Here is a 19,886-nt window from a genome sequence, read left to right as displayed (position 1 = left end):
CTCCAAAACAAAATGCAATGCATACACTAGCTACAAGAGCATCCCTTTTGTCGGTTTTAATACCATGAGTCATCACTCAAATGTGATGTTTTTTGTTGTTGGTGATGCAGATGACTTGTGCACAAATGTATCATTGTACACATGCATGCCGTTTCAGGGGACAGCTGTGTTCACATTACAGTTAAACACAGGTGTATTATCATATTTCCCTCTACTTACCCTTTACATGTTTTCTTCAAAGGTAAGTGTATTCATCAAATTCGTTACCGGATTGGTCTACTGTTGCACTTTAAGATTAACACACACATACATAGCTATACGCATACACACAGAAACTCAACAGTGCCTCAACATATTATTATCAATTTACAAAATGCAGAGTGAGCGAACAAAAGAAAAATCTAAATCAAATCAATATTTGGTGTTACTACCTTTTGCCTTCAAACCAGCATCAATTCTTATAGGTACACTTGCACAAAGTCAGGGATTTTGTAGGATTATAGTCAAGTGTATGATCAACCAATTATACCAAACAGGTGCTAATGATCATCAATGTCACACGTAGGTTGAAACACAGTCATTAACTGAAACAGAAACAGCTGTGTAGGAGGCTTAAAACTGGGTGAGGAACAGCCAAAACTCTGCTACCAAGGTGAGGTTGTGGAAGACAGTTTCATGTCATGGCAAGATTGAGCACAGCAACAAGACACAAGGTAGTTATACTGCATCAGCAAGGTCTCTCCCAGACAAAGATTTCAAAGCAGACTGGGGTTTCAAGATGTGCTGTTCAAGCTCTTTTGAAGAAGCACAAAGAAACGGGCAACGTTGAGGATCGTAGACGCAGTGGTCGGCCAAGGAAACTTAGTGCAGCAGATGAAAGGCACATCAAGCTTATTACCCTTCGAAATCGGAAGATGTCCAGCAGTGCCATCAGCTCTGAACTGGCAGAAACCAGTGGGACCCAGGTACACCCATCTACTGTCCGGAGAAGTGTGGCCAGAAATGGTCTTCATGGAAGAGTTGCAGCCAAAAAGCCATACCTCCGACGTGGAAACAAGGCCAAGCGACTCAAGTATGCACGAAAACATAGGAACTGGGGTGCAGAAAAATGGCAGCAGGTGCTCTGGACCGATGAGTCAAAATTTGAAATATTTGGCTGTAGCAGAAGGCAGTTTGTTCGTCGAAGGGCTGGAGAGCGGTACAATAATGAGTGTCTGCAGGCAACAGTGAAGCATGGTGGAGGTTCCTTGAACGTTTGGGGCTGCATTTCTACAAATGGAGTTGGAGATTTGGTCAGGATTAATGGTGTTCTCAATGCTGAGAAATACAGGCAGATACTTATCCATCATGTAATATCATCAGGGAGGCGTATGATTGGCCCCAAATTTATTCTGCAGCAGGACAATGACCCCAAACATATAGCCAAAGTCATTAAGAACTATCTTCAGCATAAAGAAGAACAAGAAGTCCTGGAAGTGATGGTATGGCCCCCACAGAGCCCTGAGCTCAACATCATCGAGTGTGTCTGGGATTACATGAAGAGATAGAAGGATGTGAGGAAGCCTACATCCACAGAAGATCTGTGGTTAGTTCTCCAAGATGTTTGGAACAACCTACCAGCTGAGTTCCTTCAAAAACTGTGTGCAAGTGTACCTAGAAGAATTGATGCTGTTTTGAAGGCAAAGGGTGGTCACACCAAATATTGATTTGATTTAAATTTCTCTTTTGTTCATTCACTGCATTTTGTTGATTGATGCAAATAAATGATTAACACTTCCATTTTTGAAAGCATTCTTTGTTTACAGCATTTTTTCACACCTGCCTAAAACTTTTGCACAGTACTGTATATAGTCTTTAGAAAAAAGCTTGCAAAAAGGTAAATATGACAAGGATAAATGTCGCAGGCGGCTTGTGATCTAGCACTTGCAGCTGTTCGTCATGCTTTTCTGATGATCAGATAGAAACGGCTTCTCGTTGACGTCGCTCTTCTCTCTTCTGACATCTTCGTCCCTACTTCTTCCTCCCTCCTTCCTTACTTTCTTACTCACTATATCACTCCTCAGACGAGGCATATTTTTTCTAAAATTATACGGGGGGGGTTCGCAAGATGTGATTGTTAGATATTCTGATTTGCTGGCTGTCAATATGATGAATAAATTCACTGTCCTTTTTCCCAAACAATAAAACTTTTTTATGTTCTCTAAGGTGTCGCTATGTCTTCCTTTCCCAGGCTATAAAATAATTAGATGTCCATCCTTTCTCGGGTTATAATGTAATTGAGACACCAGCATGTCTTTCTTTCCATGTTGGAACAGCTGTTTTAAAAGTGAGATATAACTGGGAAAAAGACATTCTTTGATTTGTCCTGAATGTAGTTCATCTGTTGTCTTGTCTTGAATAAAATATAATGGAAATTTAAACCAAAATGTACAGATTTTGTACCCCGCAACAACAGGTCACTTTTACTTATGAATGTGAACTGTCAAGATAGGTAAATCCAATCGGAGCGAACTATCAGAACTGAGCACTGAGGCTTGTAATGTGAATGTAGCCTTAGATCACAATCTCTATTTTCTAAAAGACCCATTACTTACACCCTCTAGTGTAACCACCTGGCAAGCCAGATCAAGCCCTTTGCTGAAACTGTGCCAGCCTGGCAGCACCTCAACAAGACTATGGCCTGGTAAACTGGTGTTGTTGCCATGGAAACTGAGTGTTTACAGTCTGCATCACGAAACGACAAACCTGTAGTGGAAGATTTATTGTTCTATCCACCCTTTTGAATTCCTGTTTAGCTTTTTGGATTCAATTTGTTTTGTGCAATACTTGCCTTTTTTGCAAAAAAGGGTAAAAAGTACACTTGATCTCAGGAGACCTGCAAACACTTATTAACAGTGTTGAATGTGAATTATAATTTTGTAACAATGCACCAAATATACCATAGGTAAGTATCCGGTCAGCAGAGACAAATCTCCTGTGCAGCATAAAACAGTGGTGAGACAAGAAAAAGCTCAATGAAAGCACAAAAAAGTTGCCAAAAGAATAACAGGCACTCTAGTCTTCACCCCCTTGGAAGTTTTAACATTTTATTATCATACATTTTTGAGTAACCTTTTTGCCACTGATTAACATAAAAAGACTCTTTAAAATCTAAGGAAAAACAGACTTCTACAAAGTGGTCTAAATGAATTACAAATACAAAGCAAATAATAATGCATAAGTTAACATTTAGTAGATGGAACCTTTTGCAGCCATGACAGCCTTGAGTCAGCATGGACAGGTCTCTATCAGCTTACAACATCTGAACTCTGCCATTTCTTCCCATTCTGTTTTACAAAACTGCTGCAGCTCTGTCAGGGTGCATGGAGATTGTTCATGAAGACCAGCCACAAAGAGAGTCAAGCCACCGATTGTCACTTGAATAGAAACCTGGGGACTCATGTAGTAACGCTGTGCATAGAACTCACACTACAACATGGCGTAAGCACAAAAGCGGGATTGTGCATACGCACAGAAAAATCCAGATGCAGGAATCTGTGCGCACGCAAACTTTCACGTTCTTCCACTACATAAATCCCGATCAGCGTGAAAAGTAACGCATGTGCACGCGCCTTCTGTCCCGCCCCAACTCCTCCCAGAATTACGTCTCTTTGAATATGCAAATCAATATAAATAGCCTTCTGTGAAAAGACAATGGGAAAATCACAGGGGAAAATATAAGAATTTCAGCGAATACCAAGTGGAGGCAAAGGAAAAACGTACTATTTGTTGGTTTAAACAGTGGTATAATCAACAAAAGGAAGTTGATCGAGTGACAGAGTGTCGGAGAAACTCGAAAGATCAAGTTCACAAAGTCGCACAGTGCCCGAAATAAAAAAGAAATCACATATCAAAGTCGCCGTGAAAAGGCAAGTTGTAGCCCACCGTCTGAGTGTCATATGAAAGCTTATTAGGGTACAAACAAAAAAAAATAGGCACACAGTGGGAAAAAAGCACGAAATGTTAACGTTAATCTCGAAATTTCCACTTTAATCATGTAGTTTATTTTGCCATTAAAGTAGAACATCATAAACTTCATCTTAAAATCGTTTAATTTACTAGTTTCTCAAATCCCATTTTAACTAAAGTGGCATATTAAATGCTTTGTTCTGTATTTGATCTTCTATGTGCTCTGCATGTGTGAATCACTACCTGCTTCTTAAACGGGCTTTCTCTTTCTCCGACAGGACACATAATCCATTACATTCGTGATATTACAGCTCTCTGAATAATTAAAATACTGAGATGTATATGTGATATCTTTTTCATGATGATAGGAATGAAAGCATGTTATTAAACATGGGAACACGGTGGCGCAGTGCTTGTTCATGTCTCGGGCAAGAGGCTTGCTGCGCCATGCGCGACCTTCGATGAAATAATTTATTACAGAAGTACTGTCTCTTTCAAACGTACTAACCTCCAATTCCTGTCCTTACTTTTCTTTCTCCAAAAACCCAATCGCCACACAATCAGTTATATAGACGTGAAGCCATCTGTAAGCTTAAAACGCCAATTCTTCAAAACGTTTATGGAACGTTGAAATATCTTTATAGTACATGTTTAATTATTATATCCGTCTATCCTTCCAGTGTCGCGTCAGCACCAGCAAGAATACAACGCAATGCAGGAACAATCCCTGAACTAGCTAGCGCTGCGGCACCGTGTCCTCACATGTTTAATTATTAACAATAAAGATTATTTAAATGAAGTTAAAGTTTTATCTGTATAATATAATCAACATATTTTGCTGCATTTCATCTTAAAAATGAATACTGTCATCATATGTAAATATGCGCTTTATAAAGTGGCGCAGGTTGTGCAATATTATAACTGTAGTGCAAGTTTACAGTGAGGTAATTGTACTTATAAGTAAACAGTTCTACAAGGAGCACTTGATGGACTGATTGAGTGCGTTTAGAGTTCTTGGGATGAAACCTTTTCTAAACCGCGAAGTCCGTACTGGGAAGTCTCTAAAGCGTTTTGCCGTGGCTCAGGCAGTGTCTGCTTCATGCTGTATACCGATATTTCTCTTTCCGATCAGCTGCTGCTGTGATTCCCCACTCAGATCCAGTGATATAAATAATCCGAGTGGTGCAATGAGAGTAAAATGGAAAAAGATGATCTGCTGTGGCAACCCTTAACGGGAGCAGCTGAAAGAAGAAGAAGATGCAGTGAGAGTTACAACGCTAAAGCAGTTATGGTATTTGGAATACTATATCTATTCCCTGGACCATTATATTGCTGCAGGTTAATTACAATCAGATGCATTACACTAATAAACAATATGCAGTTAGTTTCAGTGTATTTATAAAGCCACGTCAGGAATGTGGAGCTAAGAAAGAAAGGGTGACCACGCAGGAACAGTAGCACTGCTTTGACGCTGGGTGCCGCCAGTCTGCAAAACTGAGCGGAGAAATTGCGTATGCCAAGGTATGAGTTACCGTGGAAATGTGCGTGGCTTTACGCCAAGTTTAGGTTTTATACATCGCGATTTGAGCGTGGAAACGTTTGTATGCAACATTTCTGTGCGTACGCACCGTTTATACATAAGGCCCCTGGAGAGGTAGAAGTGTTAGCGTATAGTGGAGAGATTTGGTAATAAATTTGCCCGTGTATTTTAAAACAGTATGGTCCGTGGCCAGGAGGTTGAGTTATCTATGTATCCATGGAAGCAAACGCTAGAGAAGAGTTGTATTCTCAAATGTGTTGACGGTAATTTTTAGCTTCTGATGTTTGCTGTGTAAGAAGCTGTTGTAAAGACACAGGTGGCTCCCACAAAGGTTGTAAAGCTACTTTACCGTTGTGGCAGCACCTTGAGTACTTGTTGGATGTATTACGCTCAGCAGGCCAGTATAGTGCATGACATGGAAGATGACGAATAGGAATTGAGAAATGCTGTGTCGGCTGCGTGTGGGCGGGACCGGTTTTGAAGTGGAAGCAGGATGAACCAGAAGAGAAATATATATAAGAGATGGTTAAAGGAATCAGCCAAGTGCACTTTATTGGTTCAGTAAAGCCAACTGACCAAAATGACAAAACAATGGCCTTAAATAAAGTAGGTTCATTTACCTAACACAATTTAAGAAGCATTTTGGTTTTGACCAATTGAAATATAGATATGCAGTATATTTTTATAACACCTGTGCTTAAATATCATCTAAAGGTGCCAAAAAGTTAAACATTATTAAAATATTTGGCACAAACACATTTGCCTCTAAAGAGAAGCTTCTTATTTATAAACTTTTAAAAATAAAATGTATTTAATTATACTTATTTCATTGTTACCTTGGTAGCTGTTCAGGACACTTAGGTACCGAATATCTTCGTTTCGCAGGAAAGATACACCCAGAACACTGAAAAATGTACACTGTTAAAATAAAGCACATGAAATTTTCTGCTAAGGTCTCTCCCTGGGGTCTTCTTGCACGATCACTCAGTTTTTGTGGATGGCCTGCTCTAGGCAGATTTACACTTTTGCCATACTCTTTCCATTTCTTAAGGACTGACTTAACTGGATGCCAAGGAATATTCAGTGACTTGGCTATTTGACTTCCATCCCGTGACTTGTGGTTTGCAATCCTTTTTTCATGGAGTTGCTTCGGGTGTTCTTTTGTCTTCATTTTGTAAGTTAGGCCGCCATACTGACTCGCCACAAGTGGGACCTTCCAGATCAGGTACATCAATTGAAACAGATGATCTCTATTGAACTAATCATGTGACTTCTAAAACCAACTGGCTACACTAGTAGTGATTTAGGAGTGTCATATTAAGGGGGTGAATACTTATGTGTTCAAGTAATTTGTGCTTTATATTTGTAATTCATTTTGCAGTGGTATGTTTTCACTTTGAAATTAAAATTTTTTTTTTGGTTGGTTAATGTCAAAAAAGACTAATTAAATCCACTGTGGTTCAATGTTGTATAACCATAATATGTGAAACAGACCAAGGGGGTGAATACTTTTTATACAGTAGGTCCTGTTATTTTGGATATTAAGAAGACATCTGTTCCTTACACTTAACATAATCTGTGTGTAACTAATGCCTCCTTGGGAGGTCTTGCTTTTCAGGGGAAATTACCTGGAGCTAGGACTTTGACGTCCTTCTGGTTTCTGGAGGTTCTTGAATATACTGCAGAAGTGGCACCCCTATTTTTTGGTTCTATCCCTGACTCTTCACAGTTGTAAACCAAACAGGGCCCCCTTCTAAATGCAGTCCACTAAATTTGGTTCCCAGTCATACCTTATTCTTGATCAACTTAATTTGCAGCCATTACTGGCTTAAAGTACAGTATATACTCACGTATAAATTGGGCTTGAAACCCGAAAAAATCAATTATAAAATCAGACCCTGACTTATAAGCCGTTCAAAAATTTGACACTTTTTTTTTTTTTTTTTTTTTACATCTTCTTGCCTCCTCCAATCTTGCACCAGTTTCTCAGACACATCGAATATTGTTGCAGCAGCGCATTTACCAATTTCTTTTGCTTCTTCGACGATGTTTAATTTAAAACCAGCTTCATATTTTCTTCTGATCGAACGCTCCATTGTAGATAAGGGATGCTCTTACGATAAAGGTGTATGAGGGTGTGAGATACAAAAAACACCAATAGGTGCAAATGTTGTTTTGGAATACTTCGGGTATTGCCGTGTGGTCATGTAGGCACAATAGAGAGAGAAAGAAAGAGAGAGAGAGGTTAGGAGCACGTGCTGATACAGCGCATTGCCACACCCACTTAGAAAAAAAGGCAGTGTGCTCCGTGGTTACTCTCCCAGGTGGGCATTAGCATTTGATTTATGCGACCAACATTATAAAATACCAGAAATTATACTGTAAAATCAAGTCCTGACTTATCCGTGGGAGAACTTATCTGCGAGTATATATGGTATTCCTAAAAGCTTCTTATACTATGTTAATTCTTAGAAGTGTTTTGAATTTCTCACAAATTTCTAGAAGTAGCACATATAGTGTCAATGCATTAGTAACATGATGAACTTGCTTCTGCAGAACCTGGCTGCACAGAAATCTTACAACAACCTTGACATCCCGGTAAAGGAGGTTTTGCAAAGACGGCCACATTTCATGGAAGGAGTACTGAAGTGCTACCCACATGAGACCATGGAAGTCATTATTGACCGTATTGCAGAAGCTGAGGTAAAGCAAAGGAGGTGCTGGTTCCCTGCAGTTCATTTTAATACAGTTCAGCTCACCCCTCTCCCATTAGATTTATTTTCCGTGCCTGTTTTTTTCCCATTACAAGATCCAAGGCCTAACCTGGGTACAGAACAGCTCTGGACAGAACAACATATCATCAGAGGGCACAATCATCAACACTCCTTCTTACTTACATAATGCCAGTTTAGAATCAAAGGCAAATCTGCTTGTAATTGAAACTTGAGAATATCGAGATGAACACTGAGAAGGACTGGTGATCTGACCTGCCTAATTAAATAAAACAGTCAGAGAAAAGCAGGGGGTAGAAACTTTATGAAGTGAAAATATTTTAGTAGAAAAAGAAAAGTCAAGGAGGAGGTGAAGTGTATCAGGAATAGTAAAAGGAAATTAAAAAATACAGACAGTGAAATAGCATATGCTCTGAACCTTTTTATGTTCTTAACATGTGAGGTAGTGGATAACCTCCCAGGAGTAGCAGGGACTACTAAGGAGTTGCTGAGTGATTTGGAAATTACAGAGGGAGAAGTGCTGTTCAAATTAAATAGGCTGAACTGTAACAAATCATCAGGACCAGATAATATTTATCCTTGAGCTCTTAAGGAGGTTAATACATATATGAACCCCTCATGCATATTTTCAGGAAGTCACTGCACAAGGAGGAAATTCCAAAGCACTGGAAAATGGCAACTATCATCTCTTTAATAAAAAGGGTGACTGGGCAGATCCAAGTAACTATAGGCCAGTAAGCTTAAAGTGAGGGCATTGTGTGTAAAGGGGCACAGGAAGCAGAGGGTAATGATATGAGGAACCTTACTAGAATCGGGTGAAGTTAAGAGTGGTATCCCTCAGGGGTCAGTGCTGGTACCGCTGCTATTTAAAAAAAAAAATAAATAAATATATATAATATATATATGGAAGAGAAGGTCTGTGATACGATTTGCATATTTACACCTGGAGATCCACAAAGAGAGGAAAATGAATCACGTATCATAAAGTAGTTTTTATTCCTGAGCTCTCAACCCCTGCCAGGGGTCTTCATCAGAGGATAATGCTTAGACTTACAAGAATCAAAGGCAATATATAGCAAAAAATTATGTGGGGGAGGTGGCTAAGTCTTGCTATATATTGCCTTTGATTCTTGTAAGTCTAAGCATTATCCTCTGATGAAGACCCCTGGCAGGGGTTGAAAGCTCAGGAATAAAAACTACTTTATGATACGTGATACATTTTTCTCCCTTTGTGGATCTCCAGGTGCAAAAAAAAAAATATATATATATATATATATATATATATATATATATATATATAAAATATAAATGATTTGGATTGATTGAATCATTACAGGGGGACTTAGACAGCATTCAGGCATAAGCAGATTTGTGGCAGATGAAATTTAATATAAGTAAATGTAAAGTGTTACACATAGGAAGTAAATATGTGAAATTTGAATGCACAGTGGGAGGTCTGAAAACTAAAAGTCCACCTTATGAAAAGGACTTAGGATTCTACTTCCAGGAGAATGTTCAGAAGCCATTAAGAAGGCTAACAGAACATTATGTTATACAGTATAGCACGAGGTGTTGAGTAAAAGACAAAGAAGGTTATGCTCAAGCTTTATAATGCACTGGTGTGCTCTCACCTGGAGTACTGTGTGCAGTTTTGGTCTCCTGGCTACAATAAGGACATAGCAGTGCTGGAAGAAATCAAGAGAGGCATTTCACCTTAGATGTGGACATTCCATTAGAATTTAGGACAATTTGATTGCTTATGTTTATAGTTATTATAGTTTCGTTCAATCCGCATATACAGTACTGCCTTCCATGACCCTAAATTGAATAAAATCGGTTGAGAATGGTTGGATGTTTGGATCCCATGGGATTTTGTGGAATTATGTTGAAAGACATTGCGTTTTTCAAAGAAGCAATCAATGATATACTTTTTTAAATTTCAAAACAAAAATAGTCTTGAAATACATATTTGTTTTGTTTTAGTGTTTTGAAAAAACACTGCCAAAAAAACTGCCAACTGCTATGTTGCCCTCTTCTGCAGGTCCATCGCTTGGTTCTCGTGGATGAATCGGGTTTTGTGAAGGGCATCATTTCCCTGTCAGACCTGCTCCAGGCTCTGGTGTTGACTCCTGCAGGTATAGATGCACTTTTCTCTTAACCTCTTGGGAGTTCCCGTTCGTCTTCACCTTCATGTGTTTCACATTCAGGTATGCAGAATCTCACTCCACAGCCTTGTTTCTCTGTAAGGTGTGGTGGCTGGCCTTGCTCAAACTTCCTACACCTACACAACTGGACTGTGCTGGGCTGACAGTTTTTGGCTGTTCTGCCATGCATCAGTGCAATTCAGCAGTAAACTGCTAGCAAGAAGGAATGATCTTCATGCAGGAAGTCTTGCTATAAACCAAATGCTTTTAGCTATAGCAGCTAAATTGTACAGCTTTTGGCCTGGCAGACATGGACATCTAAGTTGACCGGGGACAATTCTAGAGGACACCTGCTTTATGTTCAGACAACACTTTCAGCCAGCAAATATCGGGACCTGCAACTAGTTTCAAATGTGACAAAGACTCAACTAATTCCTTCATTTTGGATGCTTGCCATGTGGTTAGCAGGCCTGCATAAGTTTTACTTTGGCTGTAAAAACTTTCCTCTTATTACCCTTAAGAATATCCACAATTCCAAGTTGTTAAATCTATTATATACAAAATTTTTTAACAGATGCATTGCTTGGGTGAATTAGCATTCATATTCTGAAATTGTTTTATTTTACATTTATACCTGTTAAAATGTATGTTTTTGTACAAACACACAGAAAGACTGATAAAGAAGGGATGTAAATTTCAAGCCTGTTCAGTACAAGCTTCCGCCGTGCATCCAATGCCACCAAGATAGGCTTCTCTACTGGGGATTAAAATTATCCTCAAAGCTGAAGAGAAATGAATTGAGTTACAGACTTCAGAAAAGGTGTTTCTCCTCTGAAACGTGCGTTATTAATATACTTTTTCTGCTCCATCTTCAGCTTCATCGCCTTCTTTCTGTATTCTTCTGTAGTTCTGTCTTCTCCATTCTTGCTCCATTCTCAAAATTGTCAAATGTGATTGATCCTCCTGCGAGCATTGGCTCATTCCTGGCACTTCCTCTTTCAGAAATCACTGAAGCTTTTAGCATCACTGAGCATAACAGCTACCGGAGCTGTCTTCAATGCTAATGTGATATGAAGAGATCCTTCTGAGTTTGTATGTCCTGAAAACCCTGTGGCCTATGCTTCAGAGCTCCACAAGTTTATACCCAACCCCCCTAACTCTTAGTTCTTGATGCTTCTGGAATCATCAAGTCTGTCCTAGAAATACATTGATGCTTGGAAGAGATCTTCAAAGTCTTTTATCTGCAGTCCTAAGAATGATACTCAATTTTATCAGCCGTGTCTCCAACAGTGGCATTATCTTTCCTTCAAACACTTGATCCCTTCTGTCCATTAATCGTCTTTCTTGTCACACATATTCTGCATCCATGCTATTCCCAAGAATAATTGAAAGGCTGCCCATGTGTTCTTGCATTTCACCTTAACTTGTTTATGACAGGATTTGCCAGTACACTGCTTATCTGTTGTTCTGGCATCGATGGAATTGTTTGTAGACACACTATAAATCTTGGATGCCATGTCCTACTCTGACAAACTCAAAGAATTAAACCTGTTTAGTCTTGAGCAGAGGTGCCTGACTGGAGACCTAATCCAGGTATTTAAAATCCTCAAAGGCGTTGCTGAAGTAGAGCCAGCAACATTCTTTCAGCTGAAAGGTGAATCACATACTCAAGGACATCAGTGGAAATTAAGGAGAAGTGCATTTACTACTGAAGGCAGGAATCACTTCTTTACACAAAGACTTGTGGGACTCTGGAACAAACTTATGAGATATGTAGTTGAAGCAAAAACCTTGACAACCTTTAGGAAGTATCTGGATGTGATATCGGGATATCTTAGTTATTAGCTAAACAAACGGGCTTGATGGACTGAATGGTCTCCTCTTGTTTGTCAAACTTCTTATGTTCTAAATCCATCCCACTGTTTATATATTTTAGACCTTTTAAAAATACATTTTTGTTACTCCACTTGTCAGCTTCAGGGTTCAGTGAGCCTCAGTCAATTGAAGCAACAACTTATGATGAGGACAGACCAATTTAGGAAGATAGTCCATCACTAAGCAAGTTCACCTACACACCAAGACTCATTCATGCTAGGCCAAGTTTCTTGTGGCAATGAACAAATGGACCAAACCCATGGAGATGCTGGGGGATTGTGCAAACTCCACATTAAAACTAACAGGGCCATCATTGAAAGCTAGGTCCCTGTGTTGTGCTGCTTGTCATATATTATACTTTTGATCAATAATTTGTATTTCTTCATTGCTGTTTCCTTAAAAGTGAATTTTTCCATAGGAGGTTTGCATTCGAAATAGACAAGACTAATTCCTTTCCACACCAGCTACCTTTAAATCATGAAGACTGAATTCCCTTTTTGTCATGAGCTTTTTACTTCCTCAGCTCATCTTGCCCACTCTTCCTGAAAACCACTGATCTGGGATATTGATATTTTTACTGTTACACTTGTCTGCATAAACAAAAAAATCACTCCTGTTAAAAATTTTACGTATTCTTTATAGATTTGAGGGCCCGGAATCAAAATCTGGAATAGCTCTATCACATCCAGTTTTTGAGAGATGAGGGTTTGAACTGAAATAAACTGAAATGCAGAGAAAAAAACAACTACTGTATATATTTTTAAAATACATTAGACTTTTAAAAGTTATAAATTACATATATAGATGTTTTAAATATAAGTATTTCTTACAAAAAGCAGTCACTTAGTATTTTCCTCTTAAAATCCTGTGATGGTGTCTCATGGTTGAATGACCAACAGATGTCTGCTAACATTCATTCACTCCACTGTAACATCTCTCCAGTTGAGTGATGCCCTGGTTGATCCTCACCTCATGTTCATCAGAGTCTGCTTCCATTTTTTCTGAGGAAAAAATCCAAATGAGAGTGTAGGAAATGGATTTTTAAAGACTTGTTACCCTCAGGGGCTTTGTAGGAAGAGAGAAGCTCAACTAGTTCTTCACAGTTTTCAGCCTTTATGACACACACTTTCAAATGCCTCCCAAGTTCTTTTTCCAACTTAGCACAGCTTGATTTTTGAAGTTTGCATCTTTGAAAAGCTCCTGGAGTTGAAATCCAGTGAATAGTAATAATAAAGGACGGCTGTTTATTCTTTTACTTTGCTTACCTGTTACCTGGTCAAGCCAACCTTGCATATTTCTGAATAAACCATTTAAACAGCACCTTCCTCTCTTCTGAATAATAAAAAAGCACCTTTCTAACTTGCAAAAAATACATTTTTGGCTTTTTTGAAGGAATAAGAAGAAAGAAAAAAAATAGTGATTGAGAACAAAAGTTGTGTAGCAAAGATTTGATGTGGGTTGTTTCCACCTTAACTAACATTAAGAATGAGGAAGACTGCCATTCTGAAGCTTGAAATATATTTCAAATAAAATTCTGAACATAAAAAGTACTTTAGCCATAAGTACTATAATTTAATGTAACTTATTCTAAAAAAATCTATTTTTTTTTCCGAACAGTGTTTTTCACTAATTACATAGTCACAGAAACTGTTTGTGACTGAGAAATTCCAACTTCAGTAATGGATTCAGCACACTTCAATCTACATAGTACCCTACAGACCAGTGTTACTAATGTTTGAAAAATAGGTCAGTATCTAGTTATTTAGAAATATTATATGTCGGGTTACGTCAGGAAGGGCATCCGGTGTAAAATTTTGCCAAATCAATATGCGGACAACAAACAAATTTCCATACCAGATCGGTCGAGCCCCGGGTTAACAACGACCGCCACCAATACTGTTAGCCAACAAGGTGCTGGCGGAAATTGGGCTACTGTTGGCCAAAGAAGAAGAAGGAGGGATGTAACAGAACAAGATGCAGAGGACAGAAAGATATGGAAGAAGATGATCCGCTGTGGCAACCCCTAATAGGAGCAGCCGAAAGAAGAAGAAGAAGATATGTCCTGCAACTCCACTGTGTTGGAACTGGACTTTTCTCTGGACTTAAGGCACATCCTGGGCAAAGCCTTGTGTGTTACACCGCTTTTACAATTCCATACACTGTGTGCCTGCAAGCACTGGAAAGGAAACCAGACTTTGTCCATTTATTTCAGGCATGCTGGAGAGCTTTAATTACTGTATGATATTTAAATTGTGTTTTAAAAAAACCAAGTCTTTCTTGGAGTGCTGTATTTGCTCCAGGATTGCCCAGAGACATCTTTTGATGCAGATTCCTTCCATCTCCTGAGAAAGGTAGTGAAGTGGTGCTTATTCTGATGGACCAGCCGTTACAGATCTTCCCAAGCATTTGTAACCATAAGAGAGTGTCTTTTTGTAAATGTTGTAGGCCTGTTAGGGGCAGTCAGTTGTCTGAGACGTCTGGTGGGCCTTCCTGGGCATCTCCTGAGTGACATCCTTCTTGGTCCTTCCTTAGAACTGAGAAGAACAGCCTCAGATAAATCTTAAATTCTGTTCTAGTGCTTTTTCCAGTGTTCCCGGTGAAGGCAAACCATAATAACAGATATTTTCCAAGAATTTGTAAATTTTTCGATAATGAGGGATGTCAATTGCATTACATGCCACTAATATTTTTGCGAGAAGAAGTGATAAACATTCCAACAGGCCGAGGTCTATAAAAATGGCGCACAGGCATGCCAGTGATTATGGCTAATATGACTCAAAAGCAAGACCTCTGAATTATATTTAATTTAATGTATTGCTTTTTTGTGGTCAAGTGTTTAATGAGAACCAGTCAAATGCAGCTATACAATAACAATTATAGTAATAAAATAGCAATTATGAAATAATGTGAAAGGAATAATAGAAAGTCCTCTAATGCCCTTTCACAACTTTCACCCTATTCCTTCAAGGTGGGCACTTATTGCATGAGGATCAAAATCTGAGAAAGGAGAAAAGAACGAGACACTACCGGCCCAAGAGACCCCACATCCCGTATGATAAATGTTCAGTTATCCACAAAGATAACCAGATATTTGGTGCTGTACTATATTTACCTAATGATTCCATTAAGCAATATCGATCCCAACCACTTCATTAAACTTAGCTTCTGAGAAAACATGTCTTCCAAGAGCTGAGAGAAAGAATAGAGGGCAATAATTGTTGACTTATTTTGGTAAAGTTTCAATCATAAACATAGCTCAGCCTTTAGTAATTTCATGAAGAGCAGTGACTACGGTGATATTAGCTTGGCACTCTGCGAGACAAGTGTGGACTTCAGCAGATATTTTTGCACCATGATGTTCATGCATTACGTGGAGATAACACTAATGATTTTGAGTGGTTGCCATCATGCCAGAAAGGGTGATTCTCAGAATGGCACTGCCCACATCCACAGCACTTGTATGGTTTGCAATTTGCAAAATGATTACATCAAGTTACCTGTATAGTCAAGCCAACAGATTTAAATGCACATGAAGATACCTACATGTGATATTAGAGATTTTCAGCCTTTATCAATAGTCATGAGCTTCTTCAGACTTTATGCCGCAGCTTTATTTCTCGTAGCATGTGGTAGCTCAACCTCAGGTTCAGTATCATGATGTTGCTGATCCAGACATCTTGTCTTTATTTATATACCTAAGACACTGATGCAGCCTGACTATTAGCTGTTAAGCTTCAATTTTGAATCTGGGCTGAAATATCTTCTGTGTTGAGCTTGCATGCTTTTCCCGTGCTTGTATTGATTTGCTCAGGCAGGCCCAGTAGACTACTGCAGTCCACAGACATTTGTTCAGGGTGACTGGTGATGCATAACTGCTCTGTTGTGAAAATGTGTGAGCACGCCACATTGGGTTGATGTTGCATTCTGTAAGTATTTTTCTTGTGGCTGTTATTCTCCGAAGAATCTTCAGCTCCTGTATAATCATTCTTCGATTGAAGATGTTATATAAAAATTAATGGATAGAAGGTATAAATATAGCTTTTGAGAAAATGACATATTTAAACCTTAAACTGAGCTCATCTTGGGCACCTTCTTGTCACTCTGCCACCAATTTGTCCAAATCTGTACCCTATCCCTGTCCGTCTTTAATAATTCTGTTGACTGTAGCATTATGTAGTTTGATATCATATGCCACTTGCTATTTGTATTGAGATTGTTTATGTACATCACCAGATGTAAACAGCATCAGGTTTTTCCAAAAGTTTTTAAAAATATGGAGCAGATCTGATAAGATGATTTGTGTTTTCAGTTAATTACAATGAAGTAGATAGATAGATAGATAGATAGATAGATAGATAGATAGATAGATAGATAGATAGATAGATAGATAGATAGATAGATAGATAGATAGATACTTTATTAATCCCAGGGGGAAATTCACATACTCCAGTAATTCATTCTTGTTTACCATGGCGGCAGAGACTGGCAACATGTGCCTGAATATCCATCCATCCATCCATTTTCCAACCCGCTGAATCCGAACACAGGGTCACGGGGGTCTGCTGGAGCCAACACAGGGCACAAGGCAGGAAACAATCCTGGGCAGGGTGCCAACCCACCACAGGTGCCTGAATATGCAAGCAAGAATTTCACTGTATTATACACACGTAACAATATTAGTACTACTACTCCATTCAGGTGCCTGAAGCTGGTCAAAGACAAAAGAGGCAGAATGAATACATGCGGCAATACTGTACATCTATGACGTACATTATATATGTACAAATATTGTCCAGAAATGCATATCCTTAATGGCGCTCATCATCAAGGATTGCTTTGAGTTGTTTCAATCCACCTCCAGAGGTTGTTCACATTTTCAGAAAGGCCAACTCCCTAAGTTACAGAGTCAGACGTTTACAAGTAATCCAGACATGCCAAGCTGGAGCAGACATATTTCAGATTTGGTGTGTGGTCTGCTAACTGCACACCCCCTGTGGCACTCCTGTATAATCAGGAGCTAGTCCATTGTATTCATTCTAGCCAAACAGTGAGGTTATACAGTTAGGTCCATAAATATTTGGACAGACAACTTTTTTCTAATTTTGGTTCTGTACATTACCACAATGAATTGTAAATGAAACAACGCAGATGCAGTTGAAGTGCAGACTTTCAGCTTTAATTCAGTGGAGTGAACAAAACGATTGCATAAAAATGTGAGGTAACTAAAGCATTTTTTTAACACAATCCCTTCATTTCACGGGCTCAAAAGTAATTGGACAACAATTGACTCAAAGGCTATTTCATGGGCAGGTGTGGGCAAGTCCGTCGTTATGTCATTATCAATTAAGCAGATAAAAGGCCTGGAGTTGATTTGAGGTGTGGTGCTTGCATGTGGAAGATTTTGCTGTGAACAGACAACATGCGGTCAAAGGAGCGCTCCATGCAGGTGAAAGAAGCCATCCTTAAGCTGCGAAAACAGAAAAAACCCATTCCGAGAAATTGCTACAATATTACGAGTGGCAAAATCTACAGTTTGGTACATCCTGAGAAAGAAAGCAAGCACTGGTGAACTCAGCAATGCAAAAAGACCTGGACGTCCACGGAAGACAACAGTGGTGGATGATCGCAGAATCATTTCCATGGTGAAGAGAAACCCCTTTACAACAGCCAACCAAGTGAACAACACTCTCCAGGGGGTAGGAGTATTGATATCCAAGTCTACCATAAAGAGAAGACTGCATGAAAGTAAATACAGAGGGTGCACTGCAAGGTACAAGCCACTCATAAGCCTCAAGAATAGAAAGGCTAGATTGGACTTTGCTAAAGAACATCTAAAAAAGCCAGCACAGTTCTGGAAAAACATTCTTTGGACAGATGAAACCAAGATCAACCTCTACCAGAAGTATGGAGAAGGCGTGGAACAGCTCATTATCCAAAGCATACCACATCATCTGTAAAACATGGTGGAGGCAGTGTGATGGCTTGGGCGTGCATGGCTGCCAGTGGCACTGGGACACTAGTGTTTATTGATGATGTGACACAGGATAGAAGCAGCCGATTGAATTCTGAGGTGTTCAGAGACATACTGTCTGCTCAAATCCAGCTAAATGCAGTCAAATTGATTGGGTGGCGTTTCATGATACAGATGGACAATGACCCAAAACATACAGCCAAAGCAACCCAGGAGTTTATTAAAGCAAAGAAGTGGAAAATTCTTGAATGGCCAAGTCAGTCACCTGATCTTAACCCAATTGAGCATGCATTTCACTTGTTAAAGACTAAACTTCTGACAGAAAGGCCCACAAACAAACAGCAACTGAAAGCCGCTGCAGTAAAGGCCTGGCAGAGCATTAAAAAGAAGGAAACCCAGCATCTGGTGATGTCCATGAGTTCAAGACTTCAGGCTGTCATTGCCAGCAAAGGGTTTTCAACCAAGTATTAGAAATGAACATTTTATTTCCAGCTATTTAATTTGTTCAATTACTTTTGAGTCCCTGAAATAAAGGGATTGTGTTAAAAAAATGCTTTAGTTGCCTCACATTTTTATGCAATCGTTTTGTTCACTCCACTGAATTAAAGCTGAAAGTCTGCACTTCAACTGCATTTGAGTTGTTTCATTTAAAATTCATTGTGGTAATGTACAGAACCAAAATTAGAAAGAAGTTGTCTCTGTCCAGATATTTATGGACCTAACTGTACATCCTTCCTTGTGCCTTGTGTGACCACCTGCTGCTGGTGCAGTGAAATCAGTTGACCACACGCTTCAGTGCAATTTTGCTTTTACTTCCTTATTACTGTCAGGGAAGTTGTGAAAGCTGAGACCGGTTAAAAAACATAATTGGTGCAGTGTGGCACGCCGCAGTCAGCTAATGGCTTTGCTTTTTTCTGCTATTTTAGAGTTCATTATAAAGTCTATACTTAACCACAAAGTAACTGACTGACATTCAAACAACTTTAGAATTTGGAATGAAAAATAATTTTGAATACTGCAGGTACACCTTGAATCTTTTACAATAATGGGTAGTCTGGAAAATGATGTTGCACATTGGTTGCCTGTAACTTCTGATTTTTGTTAATAACTTTCTAAATGACTGCTTATATGGGTGGATTACCAGCAATCAAATGTGATACAGAAAATTGTGTTGAAACACAAAGTATTCAGTGTTGGCTTGTGAAGGAAATGGAAAAAGAGCTGAAGCCAAATGGCCGTTGATACTGTAGGAGATCAACCAAGGGTTGTAAAAGGGGGTGTCATGACCCAGACTGCAAATAAAGGAGGAAAGTGAGGCACGGTTTTGATTCTTGATGCTTTTCTTAGTATGACGTTGTAAGTCTGCTTATAGTTGGACTGGAGGAAAAGATGCTGTGCTGCTTTCTGAGTTATAGGTTGTATAATCTGACATCATGGTGGCTGTTTTTCAAAACTATAAAAGAATATATAATCATGGAGTCTTCTAATGAAGATGGAAATGTGAGACTGTGTTTGTGATACAATTTTTGTTTGATGTTAGCTACTTATATTTCTCTTTACATTACTTTTACAATCTTTGAACATATTTGAGTCGTGTCTGCTTTGTTTCAGAGGTTTTTGAACCATTAAAGCTTTGATGAGTGATGAAAGTTCTTGTGAGTTTCACAACTAGTTAG

At 39.0% G+C, this 19,886-nt stretch overlaps 1 protein-coding gene across 2 annotated transcripts in view; it reads left to right on the top strand.

Annotated features, from left to right (window-relative positions):
- prkag3a (protein kinase, AMP-activated, gamma 3a non-catalytic subunit) overlaps window positions 1–19,886 on the top strand; it is a 63,779-nt gene that overhangs the window by 35,734 nt on the left and 8,159 nt on the right. Inside the window, exons 12-13 of one of the 2 annotated variants that reach the window (XM_051930603.1) lie at window positions 8,045–8,191; window positions 10,262–10,427. In XM_051930603.1, coding sequence (XP_051786563.1) covers window positions 8,045–8,191; window positions 10,262–10,378 — 264 coding nt within the window. In that variant the 3' untranslated portion in view covers window positions 10,379–10,427. The remainder of the gene's footprint in view (window positions 1–8,044; window positions 8,192–10,261; window positions 10,428–19,886) is intronic. The other variant, XM_028807270.2, reaches the window with a different exon arrangement.

This window comes from Erpetoichthys calabaricus, chromosome 8 (assembly GCF_900747795.2).
Source record: "Erpetoichthys calabaricus chromosome 8, fErpCal1.3, whole genome shotgun sequence".
NCBI classification, from domain to species: Eukaryota; Metazoa; Chordata; class Cladistia; order Polypteriformes; family Polypteridae; genus Erpetoichthys; species Erpetoichthys calabaricus.
This window is presented reverse-complemented; position numbering and strand designations above follow the sequence as displayed.